This window comes from Blennius ocellaris, assembly GCF_963422515.1.
Source record: "Blennius ocellaris genome assembly, chromosome: 2".
Lineage (NCBI taxonomy): Eukaryota > Metazoa > Chordata > Actinopteri > Blenniiformes > Blenniidae > Blennius > Blennius ocellaris.
In genome coordinates this window covers 31,203,016-31,222,262 of record NC_137651.1, presented here as the reverse complement: position 1 = coordinate 31,222,262, position 19,247 = coordinate 31,203,016, and the positions used below count along the sequence as shown (strand labels likewise).

At 44.5% G+C, this 19,247-nt stretch overlaps 1 protein-coding gene across 1 annotated transcript in view; it reads left to right on the top strand.

Moving 5' to 3' along the window:
• robo1 (roundabout, axon guidance receptor, homolog 1) overlaps window positions 1-19,247 on the top strand; it is a 138,362-nt gene that overhangs the window by 103,972 nt on the left and 15,143 nt on the right. Inside the window, exons 16-26 of the mRNA XM_080507465.1 lie at window positions 1,125-1,296; window positions 3,595-3,795; window positions 6,086-6,112; window positions 7,829-7,871; window positions 9,523-9,677; window positions 11,574-11,960; window positions 12,660-12,776; window positions 14,831-14,975; window positions 15,247-15,477; window positions 16,814-17,313; window positions 17,414-17,575. Of these exons, the coding sequence (XP_080363591.1) occupies window positions 1,125-1,296; window positions 3,595-3,795; window positions 6,086-6,112; window positions 7,829-7,871; window positions 9,523-9,677; window positions 11,574-11,960; window positions 12,660-12,776; window positions 14,831-14,975; window positions 15,247-15,477; window positions 16,814-17,313; window positions 17,414-17,575 (2,140 nt within the window). The remainder of the gene's footprint in view (window positions 1-1,124; window positions 1,297-3,594; window positions 3,796-6,085; window positions 6,113-7,828; window positions 7,872-9,522; window positions 9,678-11,573; window positions 11,961-12,659; window positions 12,777-14,830; window positions 14,976-15,246; window positions 15,478-16,813; window positions 17,314-17,413; window positions 17,576-19,247) is intronic.

The window sequence follows — 19,247 nt, the reverse complement described above, 5'->3', positions numbered from 1 at the left end:
TATATTATTTGTTGGACATAAATATGCAAATGCAGCTTTTGATGACTGGCTATAAAAAATCTTGCTCTATCCCTAAAATTAAGGACAAAATTGACAAGTGGAAATGATCTTAATATCTCTGAACATGAAGTATTAAAACATAGTGTGTGTTTCACCATCATTTTATGGAGAAACAGGAAATAATAAAGACTGGAATAAACACTTTTGTAATTGCAGTCTTGTCTTCTATCTGTGTTTTTCCCTGCAGCGCCTCTCAGAATCCCCATGTGCAAATCCTTGCGTGATAATGTATGCCCTTTTCATAATGACATTACATTCTGAGAGTCTGTCCGCTTATACAATGTACTGAGAAAGCGCCATACTTTAATTGCTAAGCCATTTTGAACCTCTGAGAATATAGGTGCGACATAGATGAGGCACAGCCTGTGAAAAAGTTAAGCCACTGTTAATTTTCCAGGTAAATGTTTTCTGGTGATAGACTTTGGAGTAATTTCATGGTTTTTAAGTCCAGTCAAGAGCGCTCGCTGCTCATTACCGAGCAAGCTCCCTCGCGGCGCTGCCACTCACCACAATCTGTGCACTTACAGAAAAATTTCAAGCCTTTGTAGTTCCATCACTGACTTGAAACACACGCACGCACACACACACACGCATATGACACATACCAAAGGGGAAAGAGTATATTAACATAACCTGCGAGCTGCTGGGAGGAGGTAAAGAAAGCAGAGGTCCAGGATGTGGAGGTCAGCAGACCTCCTGCTGGGGTGAATGTGTTCTTCCCTTCATGTCCCGCCTCGACTCGGCTTTCCTCTCTGGGAGTGACGGCTCCAAACCTCTGCCTAAATTGAGTTATAGGGGTGATTGCTAACCTCCGTTTGTTTTTTCATTGGTGTAAGTCAATTCCGAGACGTGTCTTGGCCCCCGACCCCGAATGGAGCACAGCATGTATAACATAAAGTGATGTTATTGAATGTTTTCCCACCTTGCAGCTGTAACACAATGCCCACTGTGAGCCGATCGACCAATTACAGAAACACAGATAGGTGGCCGCTGCCAAAATCAAACGTCGTCCTGAAATCATTCCTCGACTCCCCCATATAATCTTTCTTTGTTTTTTGTGGCAGATTTGGTGCCTGGGGAACGAGAGCAGGTACCACATCAACCGCACAGTGGACGGCTCAACCTTCTCCGTGCTGATTCCCAGTCTGGCCCCGGGGATCCGGTACAGCGTCGAGGTGGCAGCCAGCACTGGGGCCGGGCCCGGGGTCAAGAGTGACATCACCTTCTTCCAGCTGGGTGAGTCGAAACGTTATTGACTTTCTCCCACCACACTCTTTTGTTTTGATTTCTGCGTCACTTCATTGCCTCTTTCAATCCCCGGCTACTCTTTTCACAAATAATTATGGCGTCGCTCCAGTCATTGCAAATTAAGAGCTTTTCAGCATTAGGTCTCTCTGCTGAGTAAACAGGCAATCATGTAATTCCTTTCTTTGTAGTAACAGACACGTTCAAGCCTCGGCCTGTTTTCCCTTTAATTACCAACAGCAATGTTTAAGAACTATAATTGAACTGATGGCTGTTATACTAACATCATCAAACTTGCCACTAGAAGCACGTGATGAGTTTGAATGACAGAGATCTCTCACAGTCTGTGTTCAGTCGGGAGTGCTTTTAGCAGCAGTGTGATCAACCCCGGCACATTAGATTCCTGTGTGGCAGACTGCCGCACCCTGTTCCATTCTCCTTTCAAGGATGCAATGATTTCTTCCTCTAACAACAAAGGCAATGGCTTAATTCTGCACTCTGGGCTCAACAACATGACATGTTGTTGATGCTAAGGAGCACTGGGTTAAACAGTGGCTGGCCACTGCAAATGTCCTCTGTCCTTTCCCATCGAGATGGACAAATATTTTGAAAATGTATTCCCCAGCGCTCTAAGCTGGTCTCCTCGGGGAGAAAGACAGAACAGACATGAATAGCAGGACGAAGCAGAGGGAGAAAGGGCTGGGTCTGGTTTTAAATGTGTGATTGAGTGGGCAGGGACGGGCATGAAGAAGCATTGGCTGTGACTGATGCAATTTATCTCAGTCAAAGAGTTCCTGTGGTGATTGTTGCCATGTTCCAACACTGCACTGGAACAATGTGCCTCGGGGACCAGCCCTTCACCCAAATGCATTTGTCACACTCCTAGCTCGTGTGCGTCATCCCAGCCCAGATACCTGTACAGTCCCTCGTGGGCTGCTTAGTCACATTGGCTTGCTCCGTTCCCCCAGCCAGACGGCCACAAATTGGGAAGACAGAGAAGTGAGAGGAGCGCCTGCCAAGAGGAGACGCAGAGTGAGAGACCGAGACAAAGACGAGACGGGGAGATATGGAAAGGGGTGCAGGCAGGGAGCTGCTTTCTTCAGGGATGTGTTCTTGCCTCTGGCTCACAGAGTTGGTCTAGAAGAGTGGCTGCAGTATGAAAGAATTGAGAACAAGAGATCTAGACAAAGTAACAAAAACACCAAGAAAATGTCAGAATGGCGGGGGGGGGTGGAGCGAGCTAGACGAGTCTTTCATGTATCACGCATGAGGGAGAAGCAAAGAGAGAACAGACAGATGAGGAAAACAGACTGAGAGCAGGTCGTTGTGCAGACGGCTTCGAGCCATTCGCACCTCGCTAATTACTGTGGCGTCTACATTTAAGGATGATCTCACTGGATTTATTTGTATGATCGTGGAACAACCGTTTCCTGGTGTGAATTATCCATCTCCGTGTTTTCCGAGCCGACTTCGCCAGACTGGAGTGCAGGCTTTGTCTGGGTGTCTGGGGTTGCTTTCGTCTGCTCACCTGCCAGTGTTGACTGGGATTTGTAAAGAAAGCCTTTTGAAACAACTTTATTTCCTCGACCCATCTTCTTCCTCACCAGCTGAAATAAAACAACGTTTTTAATGTGATGGAAAAAAATGCTCAAATCTACTATATGTAATGAGCAGAGTCATGTTTTTTTCTATTGGGCAGCATCATGGAGTGGTGGTTAGCACGCTAACCTGATAACAAGAAGACAGGTTTGAATTCAGGCCAGGGCCTTGTTATGTATGATTGGCAGGTTTCCCCTCTGCCTGCGTGGATTTCATTTTTTCATAGCTACTCCTACTTTCTCCTTTTATCAAAAGATGCTTGTGGTTGTTGGCGAAGTCCTACATCCAATGTCATGCTATAAACCATGTGTCTCCTTTCCAATTCAGAATTTGGAATGACATCATGACATCATTATGGCCTGGGGACATTCAGTGTGGAGTTTGCATGTTCTCTGTGTGTGTGTAGGTTTCCTCCGGTACTCTGGTTTCCTCCCACATTCCCAAAAACAATGGGTCCCTTTGGTATGAATTTCCCCTCGGGGATTATTACAGTGCTATAAAATAAAAAATAAAAATAAAAAAACAGCTTGTATTTCTAAGTTTGGAGGTTTAAGGATAACATCATGAGTTTGTATGTATCATCAACGCTACAGAAGGTTGATTGATGGATTCTTCTACTTTATCCCTTGAATGCACACATTTCTTTTGGATTATTTTTCATCCAGTCTTCACATCATTGTTCACATTCAGATGCATCGGGGCGAATGACGGAGAGCGTGGCCCAGGAGAACCCTCTATCCCAGCAGATCTCAGACGTTGTCAAACAGCCGGCCTTCATTGCCGGCATCGGAGCTGCTTGTTGGATTATCCTCATGGTCTTCAGCATCTGGCTCTACAGACACCGCAAGAAAAGGAATGGCCTGTCCAGCAGTTATGCAGGCATTCGCAAAGGTCAGTACGACACTACCAGCAGTTCTGGACTGAAATGTGTGATGTGCAGCCCCTAGTTTGGAGGTAATAGAGATTTTCTTACCACCAAGATGTTCTGAGAATATGCTATGCAGTATTTATCAGCATGGAACTGTGTTCCTTGCTCTGTGAATCCAGTCTGCTTCATCTTTTTTCGCAATAAATGCTGCCAATCCACCTCACATCTCCTCTGTCACACAGAGCAATGTCTTTGTACTCGAGTACTCGAGGTGAAGTCTAACTGAGGATACTCTCTAGTAGGCTACTTTAAGATGCAACGTGAGCGCCCGCTGAGAGCGCTGCATGAAAACCTCTTTTATTTCTTTTTCATACTTCTGTCACACTGATTCTGTGAGGGGGTGTGAAGAGTGTTTTCAGCAAAGTACATTTTGAGGTCCAACAACTCCCCTTTTAGCAACTCCCTTCTGACTGTGCTGGGAAACAGACAATACCTCGCCATAATCCCCCTTTATCAAGGACACTATTTTCACATGCTTGAAGTACTCACTGTCCTTGAGTCCTTCAGATATTGATGACTACAGCATTGAGCAGTGCTGCTCATCAACATGGTTTACCATACCTGTTGAAGAACACTGTTATTTTTCTCCATATCCACAATGTGGCCCAGTGGTTTTTAACCGGGTTGAACTGAAGTGACAGGGTTCATGACATGCCCAGCCTCTGCCCACAATGGCTAGAGAATAAAGAAAGCCATTAGCCTTTCTTTCTGAGCCTCATTTAGGTGTGGGCTGCCTTAATGTGTGGCCTTGGGCTGTGCAGCTGCCGCCTCTGAGCTCTACCTGCTCCATTCCTGCTCCCAGGCTCACGTCGACTGCTGACTTCCAGGGTTAGAGCAGCTCTGCCCTTCAGCCTTGACACACACACACAGACAATAGGCTGTTAATCTGTGGCTGTCACACTGAAAACACAATCTATGCTCCGAATCTACTGCTGTCATGTCGAGGGAAGGAACTGTGAGCGGTGTCAAAGTGAGAGACACCTCAGCTAAGCTTCTCCCAAAGCTCTCTGCTCAATCACTAATACCTGTGTGGTCTGTAATGGTTTGGAACAACTTTGGCTTTTTATGTCTTACATCTTTGAGAAAATCAGAAATGCATCATTCATAAATACAGTAATGATCAGTTGTTGAGGTGTGATGAAGGTTGGCTTTGGGAATGGATCCTCTAATTTTTGCTTTAAAGCCTTTTCAGTATGCAGCGGTTCCCCCCACCTTGGTGCTCAGACCAAAAGACGACATGATCTTTCTTAGAAGAAATTACTGGAGTGTTTTGAAAAGGGCATAATTGGAACCACATGAATAAACAACGTCCTCTTAGGGCTTAATAGGCAGAATTGGGACAAAAGTATATTGTCATGCTTTGTTGTATATCATCATTGACTTGAATAGACTTCAGATCTTTATTTATTTTATTTTTTTTAACTCCTGATAATGAATGTACCTTTGTGCACCTCTGGGGGATGTTGTATTGATCAAAGTAATACAAACATGTGTGTGACATTGCAGGTAACTTCAAACGTCTCGTAACAAATATGATGTAAACAGGCAAGCAAAACAAAGGCTGAATTAATGGAAAATAAATAAAGAGTCGTAGCCATGGCACTCGTTCCAGTGGGCAAATGAACGTCAGCGACAGTCCTGTGTTCAGAGCAGAAACTTGATTTATGTATTTCAGTCACGTTCACACTGTTTTGAGTTCGGCTCCTCTTCAAAGACGTTCAGCACACAGATAAAAGCTGTCCAGGCGCTGATATCTTTAGACTTGTTTAAGCATCAGGGGGACAGATTCCTACATGATAAGCTAATTGTGGCATTCAGAGGACACGGACTGGCACAGGTACTGTATGAAATAACTGAAGAAATGAAAATGTGACAGCAGCAGTTTGTGTCTCTGTCGATTCAGTTTAAGCCTGAAGACAGACACGTCTGTGAAACGCACATATTTCAAATAGTCTGCTGGAAACATCAACTACTTGAGGGTTCTTTTCATCTTCAAACCGGGAGGCAACAAAGAACAATTGACAGATAATACAGACCATAATGATGATTACAGACTCAAACAGTGAAAAAAGGTGTGAGAACTGAAGTGACAGACTGGGCCAGGATTTGGACCAGCAGCTGGTTCAACAGTCACTCTCGCCCGAGGTGTGTGTGTGTGTGTGTGTGTGTGTGTGTGGGGGGGGGGGGGGGGGGGGGGGGGGGGATTAAAGTTAAACCTATTTGAAACTATAACTTTGTTTCCTCTCCTCACAGTGCCATCCTTCACTTTCACGCCGACAGGTAAGCTTGACGCCATGTGATGTCATTGAACTCCAGCATAATATTTTAAAACACATTTATAGTTTAGTTTATTAGTTTTTTCATTCACTGAAAAAAAAAAAAAAATCACATAGGATTTAGACTTACACTCCTGAATGAAAGGGACCAGAAAGAAGATTAAGCTTAAATTAAATACATTAAGCTGCATGAGCTTTATATGTAATCTGCAGAGTACTATGGCACTATGAAATTTTGAGTGGCTGAAAAACAGGTGTGTTGTATCCCTGTTTTTTGTTTTTTTTCCAACTGATTATTCTTATGGCTCTTTTTGTAAGATGACATTTGCAAAACACTAACTGTAATTGTGTTAACAGCTGCAGTTTTAATGGTTTCAGTTATGAGAGTCATTCACTGTCAAGAAGTCAGAGAGGTACAGTGATGCGAAAAATAAAAAATAAAAAGGGCCAGTTTCATGCTCCAAATGTTTGGCTGAAAGGAGAGGAGGTCACAGAGCAAAGAAGCTGCTAGAACCAGTGGTAACTTGATCAAAGGGCTGCTGGCAGACTCACATGGGATTTAAGAGAATGACACACCCCCAGCGCTCCAACACACCAATTAGATCTGTGACTCCAAGTGACACAGCATAAACCAGAAGAAGAGCTCTTCCGTTTCTCTGAGCTTATATTTACATTTCTACATTCGCAGCCGTTTGAAAGCCTTTGTTCTCCCGAGGTGTGTCAGTGGTGGTACCCGTGCTTTGTTTGGGAGACAATACTCCACGGTGTTTGTTTGTGGGTGCACCGGTGATCCCGTGTGCAGAGCCTGCATCTAAACAGTAGCAGTGCTGCATCTGATTGCTGACAGTTGAGCAATCAGGTAGAATAATTCAGCCGTTGCAGGCTCTTTTCATGATGTACAGGGAAAAATTATTTCTTGGCTGTGTGGTTAGATTTATGTCTGCAGGAAAAGAAAGCCTGCTCTGCCATCCAATGCAAAACGAGGACCGTACGGCCCAATACACTGATTTAAATCTACAATGTGGCTGTGATGTTTGGTTACACGCAGAGGACGAGCCACACTTCCTGTATAGAAAAAGACACTGAACACAGCTCACAACTAACGTACCCATCGCCCACATTCTCCCTTCTCAGGGAAGAGATTGTGATTAAAGTTGGAAGTTTATCTTGTGTTCACACACTGGCAGCGCAGAGCTCCTTGAAAGAGACAACTTTGAGCACGCAGGGCTTCAAACACACTGACTGACGAGCCAGACAACCAAAGAGCCCTGCATCTTTGTTCTTCATAAGCCTCTTATACCATCCTCTGGCTCCTGTTGCTCTGTGACTCAGTTGAAACTGTGCCACACACATTTCAACACTTGAACTGAGACAATAAAATACAACACTTCTTTAAACAACTTTCTATAATCTCCTATAAATGTGATCATTAGAGTGCGACACTTTTAGTTTTTACACAGTTTGATCCTGATGTAATTCCCTATTCTGAAATTACGTCTATAATTGCAGATAGTCTTTTCATTAAATAGCAGATGACAATAATCATTAATTCAATTGCAAATGACAATATCTGGAGCAGCAGTATATTGAAGTAGAACCTAAACGTAGAAACACACACTGTAGTCTGCTTTGAGGTGACGTAAACACATGACTAATTCTGTGTTGAACTTCCACAAAGTAGAACAACAATGTCGTCATGGTGGTTTTAATATCTTTTCAGTGGCATATCAGCGAGGTGGAGAAGGCGTCAGCAGTGCCGGAAGGTAAGCCATCCTGTCATTTTTTTTACACATTTGAATGATATTATTTCTAACGATATTATTACAATTCAGTTGATTGAATGGTGATTGCAATTCACTCTGATCCTCCTGAATGGACGGAGGAGGGTTGGGCACATGTAATTTCACGAGACCAACACTGGGGGGAGTGCTGTGCCTTTCTAAAGCAGCTCTCTGCAGACAGGCATAAGGAGTTGCAATAAGCATGTAATATTACTGAAGGGGAACAAAGCCCCATGCAGTTTGCCAGAAGCCCATCCTCATCCCCCATGGTGAAGAACCACATCAAACCACAAGGCTGTGCCGTAGCATCACCATAAAACATTCATAGAGACGCATGCCTGCACGCGTAGTCCTGCAAACAGCAAAGCTCTTCATGTCGTGGAATGGTGTATTATTTGTGAAAGTGTGCAGAAATCAGCCCCACAATCAATGCATCAACTAGCCAGGACACATACAGTAGCTGTAAATGGAAAGCACAGACCCCCCCCCCCCCCCCAAAAAAAAAGAGAAAGTAGAGCTTCATTCATTACCATAGTTTTCCTCAGAGGACAGGGTGTAGTTAATGCTGCTCTGTAAGTGTATTTGTGCGCCGTTCATGTGCTAATGAATAGTTAGCTTCAAGCTATCAACAGTAAATCCATGTTCATTATATTATTCAGTTGTATGATTGAACCCCATATGCTGCATGGCTGTGTCAGCACTGCATGAAGACAATGTCTGTTCAACATCAACATGCGACTGCCGGGGTGATTGAGGAGCTATTGTGAGATTGTGTTTGGCTGCAGAAGACAAATGTGTTCATTATCCAAAATGAATCCGAGAAATGAGTCATTTAAGAGGGAATGAGAAAACGTAATTCAATGCTAATTCAGTGTTGGAATATGCAGACTGGAGTCATTCAGTTGAGCTTTGAATGCTCAAACAATATATGGCCCAGCTAGAGTAGGTCTGCATACCCTTTGTGTGCTAAACTGATTCATTTCATGTGCAATAGGAGGCAGTTTATTGTCATCTCTTTTTACGCTCAGCATTTGGCCCGAGGTCGCGTTGTACAGTCAAACCCTGGTGAACAAGCTATCTTGTATTGTTGTGCAATTCAAGCTGAAGAAAGGGGAGGATGGTCAGTGGAGGATCAAGCTCTCCAGTGCTGCAGTTCGTTTTCTTTACTTCTGCACGGCTACAAAAAAAACTTGAAAACATGATAGAGATATACTGTGACACCGTGGAATCTACTCGGGGAGTGTTTGTGGTTCACTGACTGATCAAGATGTGCATTTCGCAACATTGGGGGTGAATTTTATCTGGCTGTCTAATCCAGGCGGATCGCTAATGCTCACGAGGGCTCAGAGAAAGTGTCATCGGCTGTGGGCAAGTCAAGCACACACAATCTATTTAGCTGGGCTTTTTCCCCCCTAATGTGCTGCCTGTGTGTGCGTGTGTCTGTGGCCAAAAGGCAAAAAGTACTAAAGCCGGATTTCTAGTTTTCCTATTCTCAGCTGGATAAATAAACTCCCCATAATCTTCTCTTTCAAATATTATGTTACTGTGGGTGCTTCTGTTCATTCACATGAATGTCACTGTGGTGTTGGCTTCGTCTCTTACATTTGTAAACCATTTGTTCCTATTTTTACAGGCCTGGTTTGCTCAACATGGGCGAATCTGCTACTCAACCCTGGTTGGCTGACACATGGCCCAACTCCTGCTCCAACCACAACGACTGCAGCATCAATTGCTGCACTGCGGGCAACGGCAACAGTGACAGCAACTTGGCAACATACAGCCGACCAGGTACGCTCATGTCCATGCCTTCCGCATGCAGGTAGCAACCAATATATAAACACTTCCCTCAAAGACAGTGTTGCACTGATTGACAAAATAACTGTAGAGATAAGAAATGTAGCACCGGGGGAATCTGCAGAGCAAAAAGGAGGTAAAATCTGATATTTGGGTTAGCTCCCCAGAGATTTGTTCTGTGTATCTCTGCCTTGTGTGGGTCTCCACAAGAAAAACCTGGAGAAATATCAGGATTAAGAACGACTGTGTGCTTGTGTGTTTGATTTATCTGAGGTTAAAGTAGAGCTGTTTTAGGCAGGAAATAAAAGCAGCCCAGTGAGCAGGGCTTATAGCTCTACTCTGTTGCTAATCGAATTGCTCTGCTGATTTCCATACAGTTGTTATAGCCGGTAATGTAATTTCCCCTAAGTGCTCAGTTATTTAAGAAATGTGCAGCGGGCGAAGAGGTCAAGGCAAGACTGCAAACGATGGCCAGAAGCAGCGAAAGAGAGAATGATAGAGGTAGATGGGTGCACCTGGAAGAGCAGATGGAGGAGGGAGAAACAGAGTGATGAAGAATAAGTATATGCTAAAAACACACACTGAGATGTATGGCTAGGATAGCATCGTGTGAACAAGACAAAGTTAAATGAGGTAGATAGAGAGAGGAAAAATAGGCGCCAGCAGGTGGCTTTCCTGTTTATTCAGCATGAGTGCAGTTGTCAACAAACAGAAGCGAATGTGGCCATTATTGTAGCTCTGCTATCTTTACACACAGTGACCTGAAAACTTGGATAATATAGGACTGAATGTGATGGATTTCCAGTCCAGACCAACATCCCTATCCATGGAAACTTGGACTGCAATGAAGTGCTTTATGTTCTAAATTATGCACTTTGGGACTGTGTCTTTAAGGGCAGCCCATAATTCCTGTCCAGCTGTTCAGCCTAATATCCATCCAGTCGCTAAATAGTTTCTCCTGACTTCAAACCTCTCCCGACGAGGATTAATAATTCATTCAGTACACTTTATTGTCAAGTTTAGTTTTTCTTTATGCGACTTGTCCCTCTGAGGTCCTCATGTTTAGCTCTCCCTTGACATGGTGCAAGATGTTTAACAGGGAATAACAAGCTGAAGGCAACCCTCACTCCTTGCATGACGCCCTGCTGTATGACACTAAGGAGCTTGCCAGACGCATGCTTTGTGTGTGTGCCAAACCTAAACTCTGAACATTAAGAGGATCACTGACTAGGTGACAGAGCAAAGAAACAGGAGTTAATGTCTCTTTATCTCAGCCATAGGGGTGCTTTCACACACCAACCTTTGAAGTGTCGAGCTGTTCCACGCAAGCTGAAATGTGAGGCGCGCGGCACGAGCGCCGTGCACCTATGGCCGTCCTTGGTATTTACCACAAGGCTAGCTCTCAGATCTGCTGGAGGATTTGAATATTTTATGAGCCAGGGAAAATTGGATCTGTCAGCGGAGCTGTGCTTTTACTGCGCGCCTCATTCCAGGTCTTTGATACAGACATGTCTCTCTGTCTTGCTCGATGAGCAAAGGCGCTTCCACCGTCGGATAGAAGAGAACGCACATGACACCCACACTGAGTCATCGGGTGAGAAGTGACTGAGCGAGAGAGATGTAATATCACCTGTGTTATCTAAAGTAGATCATCGTTAAGCAAAAAAGAAGGAAAAGAAAGCATTGAAACTGAAATAGAAATGTCTCTGGTGGCCTGCAAACTTCCAAAAGCGTGACAAGAAAGTGTCTTTTCTCAGATAAAAATCTTTGAGCTCTGCAGTAGATCAGACGATGCCTTATTGTTTGTAATCTTTTGCTGAGCTGGCATACTGCTGCTAAGCTGATCAACAGTGGAAGAGACTGACTAAATACCCTCCTCATGTTCTCCAGCCGACTGTATCGCCAATTATAACAACCAGATGGATAACAAGCAGACCAACCTCATGGTGCCAGAGTCAGGAGTCTATGGCGATGTAGACCTGTCTAACAAGATCAATGAGATGAAGACCTTCAACAGCCCCAACCTAAAGGACGGCCGGTTCGTCGGCCCGGGCGGCCAGCCCACACCTTATGCCACCACCCAGCTAATCCAGTCCTCCATCCTGGGCAACAATATGAACTCAGACAGAGGGACTGGAGGGAGTGGAGGTGGGCTCGGGGGTGGAGGGGAGGTGAATGAGAAACACTGCTGGAAACCCTCCTTGGTCCAGCAGCAGAAGCAGGAATTGAGCTCCCAGCTACAGTACAACATCATGGAGCAAAACAAGCTGAACAAGGGTGAGTGTGTGGGAAACCCAGCAGCCATGGTGAGAGGGGTCGACCCTGAGCCGTGATCTTCCTCCACTTCATTTCCCCCCCCCCCTCTGTTCTCTCCTCTCCTGGCTCTCTCAGCCTGGTTGTGGATGCCTCTAGAAAAGTTTTAACATCCGTGCCTCCCTTGGCTGTTTTCATCTTCTTCAGTCAATAGAGACATCGTCGCTCCTTTCTTTCCTACTGTATGGCATCCATGTAACCCCTCATCACCCTCCATGCTGTCATCTGTAGTCTCAGCTGCTGAATGTGGGCCAGGCTTGAATTGCTGTCATCTTACGGTATCTGCAATGTCGTTTTGTGATGAAGGCAGGTGTAAGGGTTTATCCTCGGTGTCAGATTTCTCAAGGAGAGACAAAGATAACTCAAAGATCTTTAGATGCTTTGAGTGAAGCTATCATCGCCTGGCTGCCTCCAGCAAGGAGCCACATCTGGTGTGATAGTTGTGATTCTTCAGCAGAGTTTGCATGTGTCGACATACTCACCTGAAAATAATCATCTGCATGCTGTGTGTCATGTGCTTCACTGCATACATGAATTCGTATTTGCAATGTAAGCCTGTGATGCATTTCTATCATTACTGTATACTTTGCTTGAACTTTTCCAATGTCCAAGGTGTCTGAAAGAGGTCACACTAATCACACTCTTCACTCTCGACACCACCAGACCGCTACAGAGGAGGCGACGGCCCGATGCCAGCCACCATCCCCTACAACCAAACCCACGACAGCCACACCGGAGGCTCCTACAACAGCTCTGACCGAGGTAGCAGCAGTACCTCTGGTAAGACGACATGAAGGACACACATTTACAAACCACTGTTTGATTGTTTATATATACTGTGTGTGTGTATATATACATATATATATATATATATATATATATATATATATATATATATATATACACATACACCTCAACAGATCGGCGTGTGTTACCATGGAGATGCTTACTGCTCAGTGTTTCACACTGTGATGTTACGACCTGACTTACCAAGTGAGCATTGATATGAGCTAACGGCTATCATGTTAGAGATGCTAACGCGGTTCCTCAACAAATGTGGCGTTGGTGAAGGACTAGGTTTTACCAAGTGCCCGTTCTGGTTTAATCGTATGTTTGGACATGAATAACACCACAAATCACAAAGTCAATACCTTTTTGAATATTATTGAGTAATTTCTTTCACATTGTTACTCCATTTTCATACATGACAGATTCAGACAGATCCACAAACCAGCAACAGCTACATCCTGATAAACTCCTGAACTGCAACCAGGATGTTATCTACAATAAGTTTTTTTTTTCTCGTTTCTATCACCTGCTGAAACCTTCAGTCAACAGTTCCTGTACAAAGCAGTAAATTATAAACAGTGGCTCCATCACACTTCAGCCGGCCTTCCTTGCTGTATAAAAGTGATCCACGTTCATCCATCCATTTCCAAATGCGTGATTTAAGGCTGGGAGAAGGAAACAAAAGCAATCAGAGAAAAATTCATGGACACAAAAGTTGAAAACTACAATTGTCACACAGAAAGAAAGAGCAGTGAACACTGGCTCAAACTGGGGATTTTCTCACTGTGATTCGAGAGTGATAACCATTATGGTTCTATGTTAGTTTATAGTCCTCAGCGTGTTTCATTTAAGTTCAAATTTCTCTCAAACATGGACAAAACACATCTCTTCTGGCATTCAGGCACCAAAGTGGGCCGAGTCATGGCATCAACATAGAATCATTCATAAATTCACCTCCAGGACCGGCAGGAAGAGGCCATAAAAGTCAACACATTCAAAGACTCTTTCTTAAAGTATGTCACCCGGTTGATTTGTGGTATTATGCCCTCTTCAACTGGCAGCGTTTCTCCTGCTTATTATTGTTGTGAACCATATAATCAGACACTCCCTCCAGCTCCTTTATAAACCCAAGCTTTCCTGAAAAGCAATAAATCACTGCGAGACACCAATAAAGTTTGCTTTAAATGGTAATTTGATTAAATTCCTTGTGATGAAAAAGAACCTCTGTGAGAACAAAGATTGCTGAATAAAAAGAGAAGAGAAAGTGGGAATAATACATTCAAATGGATGCTCGAGCATCCACATGTTTTTTTTTCTTTCCTCGGCACACAGACATCCAAGGATGTTTAAGTCAAATTCAATAAAAGGATGCTTTATTTCTGTATTATTTTGTTTTGGTTTTTGTATTGTGTTGTGTTGTTTGTCCTTGCTTGTTTTGTATTGCTCTCGTTAATTGGCTTTACTTTAAAACCGGTATTGGAGGAGCTTAATTTCATCAGGGCCTCAATGTCTGTCTGTGGACAAGGACAAATGATAACGCATTCCAGGCGGCATGCTACACTACCACCTTAATGCCATGTATCCATTCTGATATTGCGTTTGAAGTTCAAGCCATTAAGGGGAAGCCTTTAGTGCTCACCGCACATCACAGCTCATTGCTTCACAATTTTAATAGTTTGCTATTAATTGGACTCTTTTGTGCTGTTTCCTTCCCACCTTCCCTCTTGATACCGAGTGATGCTCCTGCAGGGGAGTAGCTGTTTTTTTATATTATTTCTCATCATTTAGTAACTCGGTGGTGTGCGCACACTCTCACGAAGTGGAAGGTTGCATTAGCCTTTGCACTCTCACATGTAAAATGTTTTTCTTTTCTTTGTCAGTGAGCCTTGTTAATGTTCATTTAATGTGCTGTCGATTTCTTCCTTTTGGCTACCTTGAGATACTTTTTTACATTAATAATTGATGTGTTTTTCAGAGACACAACACCTGAATCTGTAGGAGTCTTGTTACTAATCTCATTGTTGTTCTCATTCCTTTGTGAACAGGGAGTCAGGGTCAGAAGAAGGGAATGCGCACCCCCAAACTACCCAAACAAAGCACAATGAACTGGGCTGACCTCCTGCCCCCTCCTCCAGCAAACCCCCCCCCTAGTCGGACCACAGAGGAGTACTCTCTGTCGATGGAAGAAAGGTGGGACACGTCTGCACAGAACAGACTACCTGACAGGCATGCTCACTCTGTATTTAAATACTAGTTGCTTCCCTCTGCCGTCTTTGTTTCTCGCATTCCTTCCAAGCATCCGCCCCCAGGGTTTCCCGTCTATTAGTGCCGGGTTCATGTCAAACCTTGATAGAGGGATGGTATGAATATTTAGCACATGTTTTTTCTGACTGCGGTGTATGTTGGTGTTTTTCTGGGAGTAACATGAAAAGTAAGGAGCCGGGTTTGTCTGTGTTGGCAGCTGTGATCCAGACATGCAGTGCCCCATGCCCCCTGCTCACATGTACCTGCAGCCTGATGAGCTGGAGGAGGAGGAGGAGATGGAGCGAGGGCCCACTCCTCCCGTCCGCGGAGCCGCCTCTTCGCCCGCCGCCGTATCGTACAGTCACCAGTCCACCGCCACGCTCACCCCCTCGCCCCAGGAGGAGATGCAGCCCATGCTTCAGGACGCCGCCGAGTGCCACGAACGCAGGTACGCACGCTTAGTGTCCAACATGAAGCAAAGGTCTTCTGATTCCCGGTGGATAACTATTGTATGGCGGTGTTTACTTCACTGCCATTAGTCATTTCTGATGAATATCTTACTTCCTAAGTTGATATCTGTTAAAAGTCCGCTAAATCCAGAAAGAGAAGTGACTCCAAAGTTGTTTGAAAAAATTTGTGGTCAATAGCAGCCTAATAACTAAATATCAGTGCAGTATATTATCAAAACATACCAGTTTGGGTTTCCAATCAACATTTCTTCAAGGATCCCACTTAAAACATTACATTCAAAACATGTTTGGAATTTAACCTTTAAAATGTCCCTAAATGTATTACCCCAGTCCTCTTTTGTCCTCCATATGCTGATGTTGAGGATTGATGACCTGTGAGGACAGATGTTCACTTACAGCTTAAAGTCAAGATGTTGGGTGAGGTGGCATCAAACTGAGCAGCAAAAAAACAACTGGTGCCGATACAAGACAGCAAATGTATTGATTGTCAAATTTTAAATACAGCGAGGAGCACCTCATAAGGTCAACCATACACTCTAAAACTAAACAGTTTCTGCCATTTAGAATAATATTGTCTAACAATGATGACCACTGGTAAAACAATATATATGAACTTTGAAATCTAACAGTTAGACAAATTGCCTTTTTTTCATGAACTATGTGCTTTTCTTTAAATAAAACAACAAATGCTTGTAATATAGTTGTATATGTTATGAATCCTAAACAGCTTAGGTGCAGTGACTTTTTACTCATTAGGCTCAACTACATTTATATTGTTACACTTGGAGTGATAAAGCCAAGTGAGAATTATATCCTCCAAAAACCAGAACAGAGGCATGATTACGCCAACCTAAAAGACAAGCAGTTAGCATCCCAGTCCATTCATTTAACTGCACTGAGGTTTTTAATCTGGTACAACCTGTGACATCTCATAGATGATATTTTAATTATCAAGCCAAATAAATGAACAGTACATGAAACATGAAAACAGTAAATGTCCAAAAGCATCACAGAAACAATAATTGCCAATGGTTTCATCTTAATAAGACAACATCTGGTTTCATTAACTCTTCATAGCCTCAAATTAAAAAAAAAACAAATCTACCTCTTAGTCAGCTTTTCGCTTTTTTGGACAATGGAGTAGAATCTTTTGACCTTCTGATGTGAAAATCATTGGTGTGATATGTACATTATTGGCTGAAACTTACAATTACTCCACGATGACTGTCTTTTCAGTTTAACTTTTTATTCCCAAGTTATTCAAAACCGTCTTCATTTTCTTAATGGACTTGTGGTATTTGTCTTTATTTGCAGACGCCATGCGGTGAGCCCCCCTCCCCCTCCGAGGCCCCTCTCCCCCTCACACACATACGGCTACATCAGCAGCCCGTTGGCCTTGGACACTGACGGCATGGAGGAGGAGGATATATTAGAGGAAGAGGAGGAGGAGGATGGTGATGAGACAGATGCAGAGGTGGCCAAGATGCACTACCATCACACCCACCCCCACACACACCCCCACCATCCCCAGATGCATCCGCGGCGGTTGCTGCTCCGAGGGCTTGAACAGACGCCCGCATCCAGCATGGGCGACCTGGAGAGCTCGGTGACCGGCTCCATGATCAATGGCTGGGGGTCGGCCTCTGAAGAGGATAATGTCTCTTCAGGGAGGTCCAGTGCAGTCAGCTCATCAGACGGATCCTTCTTCACAGATGCCGACTTTGCTCAAGCGGTAGCTGCAGCTGCAGAGTATTCAGGCCTCAGAGTGGCAAAGTACCCTGGTTCACAGGGCCAGGAAATGGGCGGAGCTTCAGGTAAATATCCCTGCATCGTCAATGTAACTAACGATCAAAACATTTTTTTTTTTTTTTTCAATTAAGCAACAAAATACATTTTTTCCCCCCCCTTTCTCAGCACGTAAATACCAAATAAACCCATCGGGCCACCGTCCTGGCAGCCCGGTTTCTACAGACAGTAACATGAGTATGGCAGCTGTACACAGGAGGCCCCCGAAAAAGCAGAAACAGCATCCTGCAGGACATCCTGCAAACCAGCGGCGTGAGCCCTTCAATGAAGGTACGCGCTTGACGGCATGAATGTGAAGTCCAGAAACACGTTGCTGCGGTATCCTGTGGTAGATTAGTACAAACACCCCACGCTTTCCTCAAAGTAATAGCAACAGAAAATGTAGCAAAATCAAAACCAAGCTGGACTATATGAAACACAAAACAATTTAATTTGTATGTAATTTCAATTTGCCCACTTATCAGCTTCAAAAAGTGAAAGCAAACTTTGTTTTTAATTAGCTTCCAGTCCAGTTGCTCAGAAGGTTTATCTGTTGCACCGAGGAGAGAAACCACAACACAAAGCAACTACCATTCCTTTGGCTTCAAAAATCTTTTTGTGTAGTGTAGTGCCTGTGACAGCCACTTTATGAACGACGGGTGGCAGCAGTAGCAGGTTAGCTGAATCACAGAAAACACACAGATGGCCAGTTTGCATCGTTGGCTCTCCCACTTTCCCTGTAAATACACGGAAGGGAAAAGTAGAATTTCCAGTGACTGTGTGAATAACGGACTGCGAGTGTGCCCCGAGCCATAGTTTTAGTCGTCTTCCGCGTGTAAAATGCACATGCCTCCATGGCATCGCTCCTAATCTGTGGCCGTGCTGAACAGATCGGGCGAGTGGTGGGCTGCAGGCCAGGGCCATGGCGGGAAGACATTGGGAGGTGGGGGTGGGGGGGACAGGGGGGTGTCTCGGGAGAGCTCTGCCCAGCTTGGCGATGCTGACACTGGGATGTCTCTCCACTCAAGCCACTAATGAAATTGATCCAGGTGCTGAAGAGCCACCTTCCACTCAGCAGGGGGGCCAAACACAAACCAAACAGGGACTAAACAGTGGAACAGCTGTACACCGAAAGAAAAGCTTCAACCTTGTTCAATTAAAGAGCGATTGACTTTTTTTTTTTACTACCAGCGGAAAGCCCCTCTTTCCCCATTCCTTCTCTGCTTTTTTGCTCTTTAATTTATCTCTGTGTGTGTGTGTGTGTGTGTGTGTGTGCGTGTGCGTGCAGTATGTGTGTGTGTGTGTACAGTATGTGCTGCTCTCCCAGAGCTGGCTCTCCTCTTAGTGTCAGGTGTCCTTGAGTGTTGGAAGCACTTGACAGGGAGATTTAATATCCAGCTCACTGGGAGCCAGACCAGCTATATCACTACAGAAAATCCCCCTCCCTCCACCCACCTCCTCCTCACCCCCCCCCCCCCCCCCCCCCCCCCCCCAAGCCTCCGCCTCCTGCCATCATCCTTATATCCCCGGCTCCTTCCCCATCCACTGCCCCTCCCGTTGGAGTGATCTCTCCATCCCACTCCAACTCTCCTCTCCTCCGTCTTTGTTTGAGCAGGGAGGGGGTGGACTGACAGCTCTGCAGTTCTGTCTGTCTATCAGTCCTCCTGCTGATTGCATTTGATCTGAATGGATTGTTTTTCATTTGGAGGTTATTGCCTCCCCTGCCCCCCCCCCCCACCCCCAACCCCCCCACCCGTGCGCTCCATATACTTCATCTGTGGTCTGGAGCAGTGCTGTTGAGGTGATAGGTGAGCAAATGTCATTTAATAAAATTTAGAACAAAGAAAAGCAACACAGAGTGTTTTTTTTTTATAGATGCACACAAGATGCAATAATGATCATTGTTATATATTTCTATCATCCCTTTTATGCCTATATTCTTTTCCAATTACCTCAGACTGAA